The sequence below is a fragment of the Schistocerca americana genome, chromosome 1, assembly GCF_021461395.2.
Source record: "Schistocerca americana isolate TAMUIC-IGC-003095 chromosome 1, iqSchAmer2.1, whole genome shotgun sequence".
NCBI classification, from domain to species: Eukaryota; Metazoa; Arthropoda; class Insecta; order Orthoptera; family Acrididae; genus Schistocerca; species Schistocerca americana.
The window spans coordinates 301888179-301907420 of record NC_060119.1 but is presented as its reverse complement, the minus strand read 5'-3'; the positions used below and the strand labels follow the sequence as shown (position 1 = coordinate 301907420).

At 38.4% G+C, this 19242-nt stretch overlaps 1 protein-coding gene across 2 annotated transcripts in view; it reads right to left on the bottom strand.

Moving 5' to 3' along the window:
* The window catches only part of LOC124595607 (FACT complex subunit spt16), a 132203-nt gene that overhangs the window by 60945 nt on the left and 52016 nt on the right, over positions 1-19242 (bottom strand). For both annotated transcript variants that reach the window (XM_047134425.1, XM_047134433.1), the window contains exons 11-12: positions 3254-3452; positions 2784-3022 (exon numbers count right to left, since the gene is read on the bottom strand). In XM_047134425.1, coding sequence (XP_046990381.1) covers positions 2784-3022; positions 3254-3452 — 438 coding nt within the window. The remainder of the gene's footprint in view (positions 1-2783; positions 3023-3253; positions 3453-19242) is intronic.

The window sequence follows — 19242 nt, the reverse complement described above, 5'->3', positions numbered from 1 at the left end:
TCAATAGACTCTGATAATATTGGCTTTCTTGCTGACATGATCAAATCCAGATCAACATTTCGACCCTGTGAAGATACAGGATAAGTTAAGGCAGAAGAAACAAAAGCAAAAGAAGAACCTTAAACAATGCAAAGCTTCTATCTGTTACTGCATGCCCTTATTCTTGCAAACTCTATGGAATCTCTCCTGCTGATTTATACCACTACCTCTAAAGAGACATTAGTGTAGGGTTTGTACACACACATTTCAGATGGAATGAGACTGACATTCAACATGACATCATGATTCGATAAAATAAGATGCAAGGTCCAGCGATCACGAATAATTTCTCTTGTGTAGACTATTCACAACAAACAGTAATGAATGGGAATATGACATATATTACAAGCATTTTACTAGTAGAATTTACATTGACAATCTTCTCTTCCAAACTGTGATTGTCATTCCTGGTTCACTTGTATAAAACCCTGATCTACAATGTAACCATTTGTTATTGCCAAATAGAGGGTATAGTTCTATAACTAGAAAAAGAGCATATCATGATATGTAGAAAAGCATGTCTTCAACGATTTGTTCTCTCGGCATTCAAGTTCTTGTTATTAAATGGGGCACACATGAAATGTATGAGACATGATCAATGCAATGGTGTGTGGGCTGCACACTATTAAATTAAATAACCTTTAAACTACCATGCACTCTTCAGAAATAAATTACTAAGCAAACAAATTTATCGGGTTTATCACTTTTCTTCTAATTTAACCTTTTCATCAACATTTTTTTCATCATTTCCCTCTTCCATAAGAAAACCTAAAAACTTTATTTTTTATATACATACCACAAATACAGAGCCATGGGTTAGTTCATCATGACATTTTTATAAATCTTATCTGTGTTCTTTTAACCATCAAACAGAACATGATGAATTTTATATTTAATTTCTCTCACCTACAATACTGTTTCTCAAATACTTTGAATAAAACATGTCAACAGGATTCACAAACTTCTTTGTTACACTTCTCTCAGTATGATTTCTGTAGGATTACAGAGTTCTCTTTTGAATGTAAGCAAACATGACACTCCAAGCCTGTTGTTCAACAGGCTGACCTTCAGGAACCCAGTGAAGATACACAATTCCATGTATTCTTTAAAAAAATATCATCATCCCCTTGAATCTTGATTTGGTCATTAGAGCTTTTTTCACTCTAGGTGAAGTTGGGCTCTTTCAAGGCATGGGCTGACACACAGTTCCTGGGTCATAAGTTAATAACCAAGATTTGTCACGTTATCACTCTTTCCAAGAAATCAGGATCATTTTCAACGGTATTTAAAGTGTCAGTACAAACATTTTCATGAGCTTCTTTTTGTTTGATGAGAATTTTTAGCACTTGTTTCTCACACACTTTCCACATATTAAATTGGCTATGTAAAATCTGCCTTACGCACTCTTTGTCAATGTCTACAAATTCGGCAATCAACTTACTCAACCAAAGGCAAGATTGAATCATACCTACTTTTTCAATATTTGCACTAGTATTCAATGTTGCAGGATGACCTGGATATCATCAGTTTCAACGTCTTGGAAATGCCTGAACCATTCAAAAACTGACGTACATTATAAAGCATCTTTAGCATACACTTCCTTTCATAGAAGACAGGATTCAGTAGCTGTTCTTCCTAGTTTCATGTGAAACTTCATGACAATTCATAGCTCTATTATTACATTTATTTTTGCAGCAAAACAAAATAGCAGCTCTTACACAAACAAAGGCCATGGTAACATTGATCTGTCTACAGACACCAGATATGCCACATTCCACAGAGTCAACTTCATGCTTCACACCTACGGGTCATCCCATTCATCTTTGGTGCATGTGCACTTACTCTGTGACAGCATCAGTCCTGTTACTTTATAGCCACAACTTACATACAACCAGCACATCTTACTCCAGCCTCCTCACAGGATTATCTCATCATATATCACAGGCCGAGCCATCTGTAAATGCGGTTATATCATATACCCACTCCACTTTAATTTCTGTACAGTATTTTATGTGGATATGACAACAAACCAGCTGTCACCCACAACAAATGAATGGTCACTGTCAAACTGTGACCAAGAGTGGAGTTGAACACCCAGTGTCAGAAACTCCTGCCGAGCACACTAGCTTTATTACAGTGATTGTTTCACATCTGTGACATTTGGATCCTTCTAACTACAACAGCCTCACTGAGTTACAAAGATGAGGGTTATCCTTGCAATGCAACCCTAAATCCTTTAATTCCCCTTCAGCCACTGCTGCACATCCATCTCCACCTCTGCCCGCCCCATGACCCTAGCTTCACACCTTCTCCTCCAGTCTCCCTCTGTATCTGTCCTATCTCCTCCTTCCAATTCATGTACCACATCATAAGGTACTGCCCACAATTCTCCTTATTTGGGGATAGAATGAGCTAAGTGGCATCACATGTCTATCTCGTACACCTGTTGCTTCTCCATCCCAGCCATCAGGTGTGTGTGTGTGTGTGTGTGTGTGTGTGTGTGTGTGTGTGTGTGTAAAATTTATAGCTCTGAAGGAGGATTTATATAAGAAAGATAGGAATGGTCTCAAGCTTGTTTATGTCCCTATCAACGACTCAAAACACTTCGTAAGTTAAACAACATAATATTATCTACATCATGACATAAGCAAGATTAAAACCGATTAGGCACACAAGTTGTGAACAATGAATTCAACAAGTCATGGATCACTGGCTGTTAATAAGTAATTAAACAATTGTAATACCTGTCATTCTTTTAGCAACAATGTTGGGTCGTATGTACAAGTCCTTCAGTTTCGGATTGCCCTTATTCTGGGATAGAATAAGTGTATCCTGCTTTACAAGGTCTTCCTTCTCACGTTCTTCAGCCTCACGATTTTTGAACTTTTTCTGAACTTCTTTTATTAACCTAAAAGCAGTGCTGAGATTCGAAGATGGTGCTGACAGCTCTCCAGCTTCTTTGACATTGGTGCTACGGTATGTCCTGCAATACAAAAACAACAAATGTATATTACTTTCTATGTAGTATTACTCCCAAATAGTTAACATTGGTTGCTGTACCAATAGTAGAACTAGTGAATTTTCTATATTTCTCAATAAACATGTGAAAAAGAAAATTGATACAAATTCCCATTGGAATCTGCAGAAGATTGTTTCTGGACTGGGAAACTTGAGTACTTATGTTGATCACAAATAAGTAATTACAAAAACTTACACTTCTTTCACAAATGTAGCATCAGGTTGTGGGTAAGTGCCACCCTCATTACGGCCCATAGTTGCACCAGGATGGAAAAAATTTATTCGCAGGTACGTGTAGTCTCCTTCAACTGACTGTGAAATATTCTTGATTGTTGAGATATGGAAAGGTACAGGAATTCCAAATACAGGTAGTATGACAGTTTCGTATTTTCGATCTGAAAAAGTATGCAGTAAACAATAATTTCTCAAAAACCAAATAAATAATACCTTACTGAGTAATTGTTTTTATAAAAAAGATAATAATAATAATAATAATAACTGCAACCCATTATTGTTTATTTAAATGGCTATCAGTCCTTCCATCCTCAAGATGTTCATGTAAAATAATGATGTGAAATGAGGATGCAAGAACTGTCTGCTCCTAGGCCTCAATGTCATCCAGACTAAAATTTGCAGAAGAGCACTTTAAATGAGATGATTAAAAGGAAACTCAAGGTAACTAGAAATGTTAACACAATGAGAGGAACTAAAAAACAGTAGAGGGTGGGGGGATACGGCCCCTAGGATAAATATGTGCGGCAGGTGGCACATTCCTCTGTCTTTGCCCTAACACTGACACCAATGGAGGATATACTGTATTTAACTGACAATAAGACTATCACAAATATAAAACGATTCCCTTTTCTGAAGAGGCTCCTTGGGAAATTTTCAATTTTAATGTAACAAATTAACAAACTGTGTAACTGATATAAACAATGTAGCAAAAGATAGATTGCTACTTACCATAACGATGACACGTTAGATTGCAGACCGGCACAATTAACAGACACTCACACATCAACTATCAGCCTTAGCCTTCATCAGGAAAAGAAAGAGAAACATAGAGCAGTCATTCACACAAGCAAGCACACCTCACACTTACTTGACTGTCAACTGCAGCAGCTTGCTTGTGTGAATGAATGGTGCGTACTTCTCTTTCTTTTTCTGACGAAGGCTGTGATCGAAAGCTTATGTGTAAGTGTCTTAATTGTGCCTGTCTACAACTGAATGTGTCATCTTCACGGTAAGTAGCAATTTATCTTTTCCTACTTTGTTGATATTCCAGCCTGGAGTTTCCACTGTTTTGTTACTGATATAAAGTATGTTAAGATCTGCACAAGAAGAATTAACACCATACATTGTTATCAGTTGTTGTGTTTTCTTATACCGAGAAATGCTGACACACAAGTAGTTTTCCATTAAAAGCCACAGAAGTCGCTGAGGCAATGTTGTTATGTGTAGCAACATATGCCATGGCCCCTTTATCAGCGTCAACCACCAGCTCTTACCTTCTTGGTATTTCACAATGCAAGGAGTTGGAGAAGAACTCTTTATCTCCAACAGCTTCATTTGTATAATTTCTCAAGTAATCAAGGAGCATTAATTGTGTTTCTCACCCACATACTGAACAACTTGCTGCTCCAATTTATGATACCTTTCTCAATTTGATGCCCTGAACATTTGCCGTTTCGAACTGGCTATTTGTTGTTCATCTGATGACACCTACAAACACTCACTCCTGTTATATCAAATTTTCTTCCTGCTACACAGTTATTTGTGGCCCCTGCACCAGAGTAACCATTAACTTAAAACAGTTTTATATTGTTTGCATGAACCAATTATGAAGTCCAAACTTTTAGATTTACATTTCTCAAGTCAAGCCTGTGACCTACACCCCTTATCAATCGCTACACTTACTATTCTTACTGCAATAAACTAACTAAATAACAACAATATGTTATCTTCTTGGGTTCTTAGTCCTGAACTGGCAAAAATCTGACCATTTCGGTCAATAGTGGACTTCACCTTTGGTTGCCAACCTTGAGAATCAACAGTGCTGTCGAGCAGCAGCTACTTTAGCACCATTATTGAACCTAGCGTTTCATTTATTGTTCTGGGCTTAGATTGTTGTGTGTGAACATATTTGCATTACAAATAAATTGTCTCCTGTATAAATTTATTATGATAATTTGTCTCCAGTAGAAATGTATATTGTCTTTGCATTTATCCATTTGTAATGTCCATTCAGAACTGATTACATTTATATTTAGAAGAACTGCAACTTAAACATGGTAAATGTTCACAATAAGCAAGGCGTGTGGGATGTATTCCCATTGTCGGCAGTACAACAAAATTTGTTGCCATCTCACCACTACCCACCTCAACTTCAGCCATGCTGGTGCCACTGTACCCAATCCCATCATTCTGAAATAATCAAATTAAATCTGCAAATGACTTCAACTACCAAAGCTTCCTCGCCGAATGTAAAACAACACCAAAATTAAGCTATTACACAATGTAAAATAGTTGACCTCTGCAGCCACAGCTCTACCTGTGGATACAAGACTACCATGTATTTTTTTAACAATGATTTTGGGAAAAAAGACCATGTCATAGTCAGGTAAATCCAAATTCAGATGGGTAGCTCTGTTCCTTGTGTCTAAAATGGGGTGAAAAACTTAAGACTTATAGAAACTAGAGGAGCTGTTACCTTCAAGAGTACAATAATAATAATAATAATAATATTTTTGTGTACAGTAGTGTGTAAGTAGAACAAAGCTGAGCCCCCCCCCCTTTTTGGCACACACTGTTACAAGAGATGGTCCCTTCATTTCTCCCCTAAATCTCAATGCCCTCAGCACCTTCTTGTTATCTACCCCTCTTCAAGAGCAACAAAACCCATGGGGCATGGGAGAGGGAGGGGGTTGCACTTGTTCCTCAGAATACATGGAGAGTTTGCAGTTCAAGCATCTGCAGTGTGGTCCCTGCATTGCCAGATGGATTCAACCAAGATGGCACACGTGTCCCACCACCATAGATCTGATACCATGCAGGATTTCAGATGTGTACATAAAACCATTTGGATGAGATGTGCGTAGGATGCTCATGCACAGTGGAAAGGTTAAGTACCATGTAAAGCACCCTTTCTCAAATGGTCCACACTTCTGAAAAATTTAGAATAGTGGAAATCAAATCCCAGCACGGGACCACAAGTATCTGAGGACAGCCAATAACAAGTAAGTACTGTCCTGATTAAAGCCAAGCCACCTTTGTAAAATCTCACCTAAAAATAGTACTTCTTTCAGTTGTCACAGGCACAACTGCAGGCTAAACCCCAACACCACATGAGCAAAGTATTTAAAAGGAAAAAAAAAGTAGTCAAGACTTGCAACATGAAAATAGAACTAGTACCACAAAAACTTAGAAATATTTGTCAACTGCCTACTCACAATGAGCCACCAGGTGAGGAGGAACATCTCTTAAGACAGAATGTTGGCCAGTACTTCACAAGATGCAATTTTAGTACTGCCAATACATACAATTAAAATTGTGGAAAAAAAAACTGTTCCTACATTTCGGAACTATTAGTTCCACTCTCAGGTAGAAAAGAGGTATGCGTTGGGGAAAACTAAAAAGGAGGGACAGGCCATTCAGTTCCAAAGACAGGGACTCGCTCACAAGGAGGACATGGGTAAATCTTATATTGTTGAGTATGCTGTGGAACAGATAGATGCAGAACTGCAGTGGCTGTTCCCTGCCCTGAACCTTACTGACATAATCAAGAATTGTTCAGTAGCAAATAATCTCACACACAGTTCCTCCACTGCACCTCAGGGCCAGCACTGCTCAGCAGCAAATAATCTGCCAGATTATTATGAAAGTAGAAGCAATAGAATGTACTTCATTCCCACAGCAGCTGGTTCCCTCCCATCCTGCGGCCTGCATGGCATGCTCCTCCTTTTCTAGGCTTCCCCAATGTATCCCTCTTTCTTGCCTGAAAAAAGAACTAATAGTTCTGAAAGCAACAAATAGGTTTTCTTTCTTTCCTTCTTTCTTCCCCACTTTTAACTGTGTCTATTGGCAGTATTAGAATTTCACCTCCTGAAGAGAAGTACTCGCCTACCAGTCTGTCTCTCTGCAAATTTACAAAATATTGATTTAATAGTAGCTGTTAATGGTGGTGGTGAATAACGGAACAGCGCTGAAGACCACAGGTGATTTGTGCCAGAATGTTTGCGAAAATACAGCATTCTGGAAAGTTCAGAGATTCTGACAGCAATTCTGATATTTTGCTGCTACTGGTTTCACTGTTGTCTAATACATGCATACCATCTTCACACTCATCTGCACTGTTTAATACTATGGTCATACTGCAAAATGTTTTAGTAATAATACATGTAAATATTTGATACAATGAATAATAAACATTTGTATCACCATCGTGATTAATGGTCTACTGAACTGCCCCCCCCCCCCCCCCCCCCCCACACACACACAGGAGGAGGAGGGAGGGGGAGAGAATTATATCAGGTTTTTCTGCCTTCAAACATATGTATGCACCTAACCAAACCTCCACATCTTTCCTTTAAGATGGAAGGAAAAGTCTGTGCGGTCCAATTTCTCTCCCAGGGTGAAAGAATGTGGACAGACAGTGTATCTGCACACAAGGGTGACCCTGGTAACTACAGAAAGTGTACTGGTTATGTAGTGCTATATACAGAGCTATTTCAGCACTATAAAATTTAACAATTCTATTAATACAGAGATAGCAAGAGATCGTGATACACAGTTTTTGCTAAATCAAGATAAAATGCCAGCTGAGTATTTTCTTTTCTTTTTCAACAACAACTGAGTGAAACAGCTCTAGAGAAGACATGAAGGGAATATACAGTGTCACCATGAAAATTACTCTTATCATTTATATAATTATAATTAAAAATTATAATGCATCCTTTTCTTAATAACTTTTCCAATAAGATAATTTGCATATTTCTGTTATTTCAGTGTAATGTCTTGTTGGCATAGGCTATTCAGAAGTGAAACACCAACACATCTAGAGAAACCTGACGAAGAAAAAACCCAGAATTAACATGTACTGTTTTTAGGAAACCATAGAAAATTTATGAAGTAATAATAGCCCAAGAAGATTGTGAACCAAACTCCTGCCAAATGTCAGTTCAGAAAACTCTGCTAGCAATTCATTTTGTAAACATGACAGAGTCTTTCTGAGATCTGCTATGAGAGACATTGTATTAGTATAAGAAGATCAAGACTCTCTAATATAAATAACACTGCACTTACAATTTGGGTATTAACACTCTGCTTACCAGAAAATCTGTATAATGTTACCCACCATTTGAGCCCATCAGGCCTGTGATCTTTACACTGACATAAATTGACACTATTTTGACTACTTACGACATGAACCACGTGTGAAGTATAAATACTTTTAAAATAATTTTATTCATTTTAAGTTTACATTTTAAAATCACAATTTTTATACTTAACTGGTGGCTTTTGAATGACAAACAGTTTACACTCATTCTACACCAATTGCTTTTATAATACAGGGAGTATCAAAAAGAATCATCTGATTTGGCATGTCTACATTTCTGAAACTAATAAACATACACAATGAATTTTGGTTTTTGATGAACAGGCAACTCAAAAAGCTTTTTTCATATATTTTTGTAGGTGTTTAATACGCCCCCATTGAGATGTATGACATATGTCAATGCAGTATTCAAACTGTTCCCACACTGCAGTGAGCATGTCTTGAGTTACAGCTTCCTCAGCTGCTGTTATGCAATGTCTCAAATCCTTCATTGTTGTTGGCAATGGAGGCAAATAAACTGAGTCTTTTATAAACCCCAACAAGAAACACTCATATACAGTTAGGTCTGGTGACCTTAGAGACCAGTAATGTAAGGCTGCAACCGATCCATTCTTCAGTAATCCTTCGATTTAAAAATTCCCACACTTCCAGATGCCAGTGTGGCGGTGCCCCATCCTATCGGTAAATGAAGTTGTTCGGATCAGTCTCCAATTGTGGGAAAAGAAAGTTCTTAAGCATATTGAGATATGCACTTCCTGCAACATTATTCGCAGCAAAGAAAAAATGGACCATGTATCCTTCATCTTGCCAAGAACGAAATTACACAACTCCACACGATGTTGTTTGTCACCTTCAGGAATAGCTTGCCGTAGCTGAATTTTGTATGGTTGACGCAACACACGTCAGATGGACATTGGGGGCATGTTGAGCTGTTGAACTGCATGGTGAACAGATTTCTGCGAACTTCTTGAGAAACCATGGCAGATGCGTTCAACACTTGTGTCAGACAATCGGGGATGGCCCAGCAATTTGCCTTTAGACTGGCAACCTGTTTCTTGGAATTGTTCATGCCATTGTCTAATGCTCTGTGCTGCAGGAGGATCCACACCATACCTAGTATGAAAGTCACGCTGAACAGTTGTTACTTACCCACACTAAAAAACGTAGACCACAAAATGCTTTCTGTTGTCCCGACACCATTTTGACTAAAACTGAAATGGATGTACACTGCTGCTACCTAGCAGGAACCATGTGAAACTCTAGCGTTTGCTCTTTCCAACAGTACATTGTTCACACATGTATCTCAAATAATATAATACTCATGATTTTTTTAAAATCAGATGATTCTTTTTGATATGCCCTGTGTAATACTTATTGCAAATTTATGCAGAGTCCACAGACAAAAGCAGAGTGTTCCAAGACAAAGGTTTGGTGCACTTATATTATGTAATTTGACTTTTTCTATTTTTCTTGAACTCTGAACAATATGCACATTTCCTTTTCTTAGCTGGAGATTTTGCTGCCCTTCTTGGATCCAGTGCTACTAATAAATTCATAACTTCTCTACCTCTGCTAGTTGGTTTCCCAAATTGATGATTAAAGCCCAACATCTCATTTCTGTATTGGTATTATCCAAATTACATAGTCATTCATTACACTAACATTAATCATGTTGGAGGAAACCACCAATGGCCAAATGGCCAGTGCCCTGTTTTTGTCTCCACACTGCAGCACTGCACCTTCTGGTCCATGGTGCCAATGTCAATTTTTGAGGCATTCTAACTCATGATAATTCCAGGCTTCTTTACTTATGATGGTGATACTGTTGGCTGGTCATAAATACAGCTAGGATAGCAACAACTTCATTCTTCTTAGGACATAAGAGGGTATCATCACATCTGATCAAATAATGTACACCGTACTTCACCTATTTAAGGTGTAATAAAATCAGTATTCAGTTCACCTTCATTTTTTCACATAGTACTAACAAGTGTCAGGTCTTTTGACAACGAATGACAAAAATCAGAAATGCAAAAAAATTATCACAGTTTACATTATATCCAAACTTTTCATTCAAGTTTAGTCACCAGGATTTTCACAAAATCCTCTGAAAGTCGCACACCTCTTGTTTCTTTCTCCTTCAACAAATAAACTTTCATCTTTCAGCACTAGCTTATTGCACTGAAACCAATTTCCCAGATAGCCTGGACTGAAATGGGCAGTGACCTCAAAACGTGACTATGTTCATTTCAAACATACACCTTCTCAATGAGGGGCACACAAAATAACAACAAAATACAAGACTCTTCATTAAGACAGTTCCTAATCGGATACATTGTAGCTTCCTGGCTTTCTCTCAATACACCCTTTTCACTCCGCCTACAAGAAAATCCAGCTTGCGAGGCTATAGTCCATATTTTATTGCCATTACGAGGAGGAAACAAGTCACACTCAACAGAATTTGCACTAAACTGTTGTTCTCCTTCTTCGTAAAGGGATTATTCACGATCATCACCAGTTTTCAGCTATGTCTACCTCATTATCGCCACCACTGGAAAATTCAAATTCACTAGGTGGGTTTTCAGTACGAGAAGACTGCTCCAACAATTCCCGCCACCTCCGTATCTGATAGTCCTCTCCTCCATAACATTTTTAGTTTGTAGAACTCAGCAAAATAACATACCAGAATCAACATGTGTTTATGAGAAAGCGAACTGTTAAACACTGACAGAACAAGAACGAAAGCCAAAAATATCAAATGATGTAACAGGCATCTGGTTGTCTAAAAACTGCTTTAACAACACAAGTTTGTGAGTCCCCTCCGGGTGGAAACATGAACCAACACTTTAACACAAAGCTACAGATAAATTTTTTATAATTTTTTCCAAAATTATGACTAAGAAGACAAATTAGGAAAAGCCCTAACATTTCATTAAAAGAAAATGTATAGTTACTAGTAGAGGAGGTAATAAAAATCACAGATGGGCCTCTGAGGCCTGATGGTAGTTAGAAGGTTTAATGTGTAAATAATCTGTGATAAATATTCAAGTTGCTCACTTTGATAACATTTATGATTTAATATATTGAGAACAGCATTTAGCACGATGTCATCCTGAATATTGCTGTAAAAGTATCTCATTTCAAAAACAGCTCTCACAGTGTTAGTGTGAACTTTCTGAGTTTTGCTGATTCACACCTGGCACTGTGGTTCTTTCCCCTCCACTAGTTTTCAGCAAAAACTCGCATTGTTATATTTTGCCCCCTTAACTCTTTATTATTAGGCATTTGTCTCATTGGTCCATTGTACGCACCCTTCATGCCTTAATCAACAAACCTGATCTTTAGCAGTCACCTGTGGATCACGTCATGCCAATTTTCTGTCCACGACAAATTCCCAGTTTGAGACTGTCTACTTCCTCCATTGACTTTTTTATTTTAGACAACATACACAGCCACATTCACACTATTTCAATTCACATACACAAAATCGTGACACGCCTAATTCAGAAGGAGGCCTTTTCACTGAAAGCTTACTTGTTTAGCAGTCTTTCTGTTGTGCCTGTCTGTGACTCGACATCTCCACTATCTGGTGTGTAGCAATCTATTCTTTTCATGATATTGTCTTTAGCTGTTCTACATTTCCAATGAATTTCATTTCTAAGTGACCTACATTGTTGCTGTTTTACTTTCAACATCTTACTTATTAATTTCACTATTTCATCTGTTATCCATGGCTACCTCTTTTCTGCCATTTCATTCCTAGTACCTTTTCCTGCTTCATTTACAGCACCTCTTAAAGCTGCTCGAATCATTTTCCACATCAACAACTCATTGAAGTGGCATTATTTCTTTTGCCCCATGTTCAACCAAGGTATTCCAAGACTGTCTATGTATCTTTCCCCCTCAAGAAGTTCTCAAAGTGTGTATTCACAATAACTAACTCATGTAATGCATATAATTCTATTGACATTTCTCCCCTTTCTTTTCACTGAAGAACTAACTTCCCTATCCTCAACAGCAGCAGTCCCATCTTCCATTATAATAGAATTCTCATTTCCTGTCATATATTTTAAAAGTTCATTAATATTATCAAACAGCTGTTCAATTTCTTTGACAATTGCTACTTTGGTTGGCTTTTATTATAATATCTATCAGACTTCTATTCAGTACAACCATCAACGTTCTTTTTGTTTGCTACAGATAACCCTTTGCTATACTGAGCTATTTCTTGTAGTAAACATATCCGAATAAAACTCACTAATAACTCCATTTTACTTATCATAAAATATGCAGTTTTTTTCTTTTATGTAATGTGTCTCTAAACAAACTACAAGGGTGTTCGAGGCAATAATTCAAAAATGGTCCAGGTGTGAGTAGTACTTGTGAACTGTGGGTTCCGAACAAACTTTATTATCTACACGGAACAGGGGTGGCCAGGAATTCAGATCGCAATCCATGTCCTGGCCTGCACGCCACAGTGTTCAAGCAGATTGTACATTTTCCACATCGCCATGTCACGATGTCAGGAGGAAGGGCGGTAAACTGCTAATGCAAAGTATTTAAATGGCAATGCGGTCATACTGCATACGACTTAATTTCACATTTCATATGTCTCAACAAAATAGATAACAAACGAAACAAATTTGCAGAATAACTTAATTATTTTTCATGCTGAAAACGTAATTTTTACCTGGTACAAAGTATCAGCATACAGACATATGCAGGTGATTTTGGCCTCTGGCTACCACGTGATTGTGACTTATTTGGTTTCATAACTGGAAAAATGCCTTTTACATATATATGCTGATCAAAATGTTTTATCACAATTGCAAATTCATTCTGGAGATGTAGAAACGCTCCTGAAGAAAACAATGTAGACATCCTGGACAGTTTTAACACAAAAGGTTTCGTCTTTAAAACGGAAATTACACTGCAGATCCATCAGTTACATCTGCAGACATGCAGGGGAGATTTCAATTGAAATGACAAACAGCCCCGAAAACATATATAAGGTCGCAGTGTCCTCAAAAATGTTCCAAAAACTATCCTTGTAACTCTTTCAAGGCCACACAGACTACTACAAAACCTGTGTTTTCTTTAATGCCTGTAAAAAATAAAACGTTGTGTGACAAGGGCCTCCCGTCGGGTACACCATTCGCCTGGTGCAAGTCTTTCAATTTGACGCCACTTCGCCGACTTGCGCATTGATGGGCATGAAATGATGATGATTAGGACAACCCAACACCCAGTCCCTGAGCGGAGAAAATCTCCGGCCCAGTCGGGAATCGAACCCGGACCCTTAGGATTGACATTCTGTCGCGCTGACCACTCAGCTACCGGGGACGGACTTTAATGCCTGTCAGCTTAAGGGAATGGACGTTTCTGACCAGAGTTTGTTCCTTCTCTAAGGCCTTTAAAAAAAAAAAAATCAGAAATAAGTTTTTTCTCACAATGCATTGTCTTACTGGGGACAGGGTGCAATCAAGTTCAGCTAAAATGTGAGACCTGCAGCCCATTCCAGATGTTTTAATTTTCCTTCCCGCAGTACTTTTTTCCCCTCTTAACTCAACAATAGTGGGATTTAAATCGAGAAATCTTTCCAAGCATGCCACACGACTTAACCAACATACATTGCAGTGATATATGAAGTCTCCATTCTATTCCAACAAGAACTGTTGCAACGAGACAGTGGAATAATGCATACAACTTTTTTTCAGAAATTCAATTCATTTTCTTTAGGTGCTCCATGTCTGAAAAATTAGCACAAAGTACTTCTTGACATACAGAATATCAAACCAATTCTGTCAATTGTAATTTTTTTGCTCTTTCGTTGTCAAATGTCATAATTCCTTCTATATGGTGTTATAGGTTCACAGCAAAATTGTAGTACAAGTCAATCATGCAACTGCTTGATAAGATATTGAGAATCGTTGTCCCTGTCTTCAGTCATCCACATTCATTTTTAAAGGTTGTTGACAATAGATCACTAGACTGCCTCTCTTTATACGATTTCCTAATGGGTCTGTGAATGTCCATTAAACAAACAAACAAACAGCAAAGGGCAAAAATGCAGACACCATGTTTCTGCCAAATTGAAAACAGCTGTGTTGACTGAGAAAAGCCGCACTGCAATACTAAATAAAATATTGCTCTATACCAGGTACTTCCGAGTAAAACCGAGCAAACCTGGGACAGGCCGAGGTTTGGCTCACCCACTGTCTGGACATGTGATTCACGTGTGGTTTGGTACGCCATGGCCAGCATTGACAGTGTGTTCATCCATTTTAGGATTTCGAAGATTTTTGCCTGTTATCAATACTGATACTGTCAAGATACTGGTCCCATGGATTGCAAGATTTTCGAGGGTGTTTTAATTTCAAGCTCTAAGTCTGATAACAAATGACAGAAGAAAAATTATTTTGTCTGATATAATTACAAATTAAGAATTTTCTATTTTTTTCCCTTTGCTTGCACTATGAAAATTTTTTCCTTGACAAATTACATGATTCTACGTCAAGTACCCTGTAGGTTTTTATGAGTGAGTTTGCAAGTCTCAAAGTATGGGACACAAATGACCATAGCTTTTGATTGCATTGACTTAGAAGCTAATGTTTATTATACTGCCAAGCAAGGGAAGACAACCTTAGAGAGCAACATAAATTTCAACTTGATATGTATACCCATTCCTGAAAAAAAGAGCTTGTGACGGGACAAAAGATTGTAAGTGTCGTCACGGATTTTTTATCGTTTCAACATATGTAGTGGCTGGAGAGATGTTAAAACCTTGAAGATTTGTTTTTACTTTACAAATGTTCAAAACTATTGTCACTACATGTCAATATGATGTAGAAAAGGTAGCAAATGGTTGCACTTTAAAGTACGAGCAAGTTGCAGCAAGGACTCTCCATGCGGCAGCAGCAGAAGCCAACAGCTAACCGTGCCATAGATCCCATCTCATCTAGTAGCAACGGCAGCTGAAGAATAAGTATTTAATTGTTAAAAGCAATGGAGTCTTAATATGAGTGTCAAAAAGTTGTTCCCCTATGATTAGTATGGGTTAGATAGTCAATATCAGATGGCGAAGAGGAAAGTCTCATTTAGATATTGTGCATAACAGGTGCCTGGGTAAGACAGATGATTGCTGATGTAGCTGAGTTCTAGAACTTAATTTGTTTGGAATATCGTTGATGAGCTGGTTTCATTGAAGATATAGAATTAGATGCTGTGGGGAATTTTGATCACTTTGTTGGTGTGATCGGTTATTGAATACGAGTTTAGCTGTGTGTGCCTATAATAGATTTTGTTCTGTAAGAGACGATCAGGATAGGTTGACAGCAGTAAATTTTAGATTTTCTGGTCAAAAGTTTTGAAAAATTTAGTTAAAATATTTTATGTGCAGATGTGATGGTTGTTACTGTGACCAGCATAATATTCATCGTTAGTGGTCACAGAAGTAATAAGTGATGGGTTGTCATGCTGAGCCAATGTTCATGCACAAACTGTAGCTGTGTTCTCTGCTTCAAAAAGTTAGGTATGCAGAGGAGTCCTAGTCAGTCACAGAACTGGACTATTAGTTGCAATTCATGGTTATCTTGGTGTGCACAAGACAATGAAAATTGTTGTGGCTGTATTTGGAGGTTTTTGAGGCTCTAAAGTAATTGAATGTTTGTGATGATTTTGTGGTCGGTCTGTTTTGAGAGTTTAATACGCACTACTCGGTTTCTGGTATAACATATATGGGGTATGTTCTGTTTAGCAAGGGTCTCAATCAGTGATTGATAATAGCCAGGAGCCAGAATTTAGACAGCATATGTGTTGAGGTAATACAGCTACTGTTGCCTGCAAATGTGTGACTGCATGTAGTGTGGACAGTTTAGCACCCTAGTGGAACCAACAAACACAAAAGCTGACAACATACCATTCTTTATTAGAGTGAAGAATGACATTTCAAATAGAGACTGTTAGTGAGAACATATGAGCCAACACCTGAAGAATTTTGGCTAATAATGTAATTTAATTCAGGATACAAGTCGAGTGGAGACATGTAGATTTTTTGTTTTTAATTTTTTTGTCTCTGCTATTTCTGTTTCATGTGCGATTAGTTTTGAGTCACACATTCACACTAAAACTTCAAACTCGTATTGAATTTATTGAACTAAAGTAAATAAGGAAAGAAGTAAAAAGAAAATATGTGTTACGAACATTCATTTAGTGGAAAGGATAGAATCCCCACTAAAGCTATTAATGCAAGTAGTTTTGAAAGGAAAATATATCATTTTTATTTTCAAGACATTCAAAAGCGACAATCACAAAGATAATTCATATTTTAGTAGTGTTAGAGATAACAAATTAAAGTTATTCATCAATTATATTCAATTATAGATAAATTTACTTGAATACTGGAAATGTTTTAATAATAATTTCAATAAGCAACATTAAAAATAATAAGGCCAAATTAATGATAGGAATATAATAGAGGGAATCATTCCACATGGGAAAAATATATCTAAAAACAAAGATGATGTAACTTAACCAAACGAGAGCGTTGGTATGTTGATAGAGACACTAACAAACACAAAATTCAAGCTTTCGCAACCCACGGTTGCTTCATCAGGAAAGAGGGAAGGAGAAGGAAAAACGAAAGGATGTGGGTTTTAAGGGAGAGGGTAAGGAGTCATTCCAATCCCGGGAGCGGAATGACTTACCTTAGGGGGGAAAAGGGACAGGTATACACTCACGCGCGCACACACACACATATCCATCCACACAGACAGGTACGTGCCGAGTAAAACTGTGAGGGACGGGAAAAACCCACCATGGTACAACAACAAAGTTAGGAAACTACTACGAAAGCAAAGAGAGCTTCACTCTAAGTTTAAACGCAGCCAAAACCTCTCAGACAAACAGAAGCTAAACGATGTCAAAGTTAGCGTAAGGAGAGCTATGCGTGAAGCGTTCAGTGAATTCGAAAGTAAAATTCTATGTACCGACTTGACAGAAAATCCTAGGAAGTTCTGGTCTTACGTTAAATCAGTAAGTGGCTCGAAACAGCATATCCAGACACTCCGGGATGATGATGGCATTGAAACAGAGGATGACACGCATAAAGCTGAAATACTAAACACCTTTTTCCAAAGCTGTTTCACAGAGGAAGACCGCACTGCAGTTCCTTCTCTAAATCCTCGCACAAACGAAAAAAATGGCTGACATCGAAATAAGTGTCCAAGGAACAGAAAAGCAACTGGAATCACTCAACAGAGGAAAGTCCACTGGACCTGACGGGATACCAATTCGATTCTACACAGAGTACGCGAAAGAACTTGCCCCCCTTCTAACAGCCGTGTACCCCAAGTCTCTAGAGGAACGGCAGGTTCCAAATGATTGGAAAAGAGCACATGTAGTCCCAGTCTTCAAGAAGGGTCGTCGAGCAGATGCGCAAAACTATAGACCTATATCTCTGACGTCGATCTGTTGTAGAATTTTAGAACATGTTTTTTGCTCGAGTATCATGTCGTTTTTGGAAACCCAGAATCTACTATGCAGGAATCAACATGGATTCCGGAAACAGCGATCGTGTGAGACCCAACTCACTTTATTTGTTCATGAGACCCAGAAAATATTAGATACAGGCTCCCAGGTAGATGCTATTTTTCTTGACTTCCGGAAGGCGTTCGATACAGTTCCGCACTGTCGCCTGATAAACAAAGTAAGAGCCTACGGAATATCAGACCAGCTGTGTGGCTGGATTGAAGAGTTTTTAGCAAACAGAACACAGCATGTTGTTATCAATGGAGAGACGTCTACAGGCGTTAAAGTAACCTCTGGCGTGCCACAGGGGAGTGTTATGGGACCACTGCTTTTCACAATATATATAAATGACCTAGTAGATAGTGTCGGAAGTCCCATGCGGCTTTTCGCGGATGATGCTGTAGTATACAGAGAAGTTGCAGCATTAGAAAATTGTAGCGAAATGCAGGAAGATCTGCAGCGGATACGCACTTGGTGCAGGGAGTGGCAACTGACCCTTAACATAGACAAATGTAACGCATTGCGAATACATAGAAAGAAGGATCCTTTATTGTATGAGTATATGATAGCTGAACAAACACTGGTAGCAGTTACTTCTGTAAAATATCTGGGAGTATGCGTGCGGAACTATTTGAAGTGGAATGATCATATAAAATTAATTGTTGGTAAGGCGGGTACCAGGTTGAGATTCATTGGGAGAGTCCTTAGAAAATGTAGTCCATCAACAAAGGAGGTGGCTTACAAAACACTCGTTCGACCTATACTTGAGTATTGCTCATCAGTGTGGGATCCGTACCAGATCGGGTTGACGGAGGAGATAGAGAAGATCCAAAGAAGAGCGGCGCGTTTCGTCACAGGGTTATTTGGTAACCGTGATGGCGTTACGGAGATGTTTAACAAACTCAAGTGGCAGACTCTGCAAGAGAGGCGCTCTGCATCGCGGTGTAGCTTGCTCGCCAGGTTTCGAGAGGGTGCGTTTCTGGATGAGGTATCGAATATATTGCTTCCCCCTACTTATACCTCCCGAGGAGATCACGAACGTAAAATTAGAGAGATTAGAGCGCGGACGGAGGCTTTCAGACAGTCGTTCTTCCCGCGAACCATACGCGACTGGAACAGGAAAGGGAGGTAATGACAGTGGCACATAAAGCGCCCTCCGCCACACACCGTTGGGTGGCTTGCGGAGTATCAATGTAGATGTAGATGTAGACAGACATATGTAAAGGCAAAGAGTTTGTCTTGCCCAAACTCCACAAGGACATAAAAGCAATAAAAATCCTGGATTAAAATTTAACTTCCTATTTGTACTGGGACAGGATGTT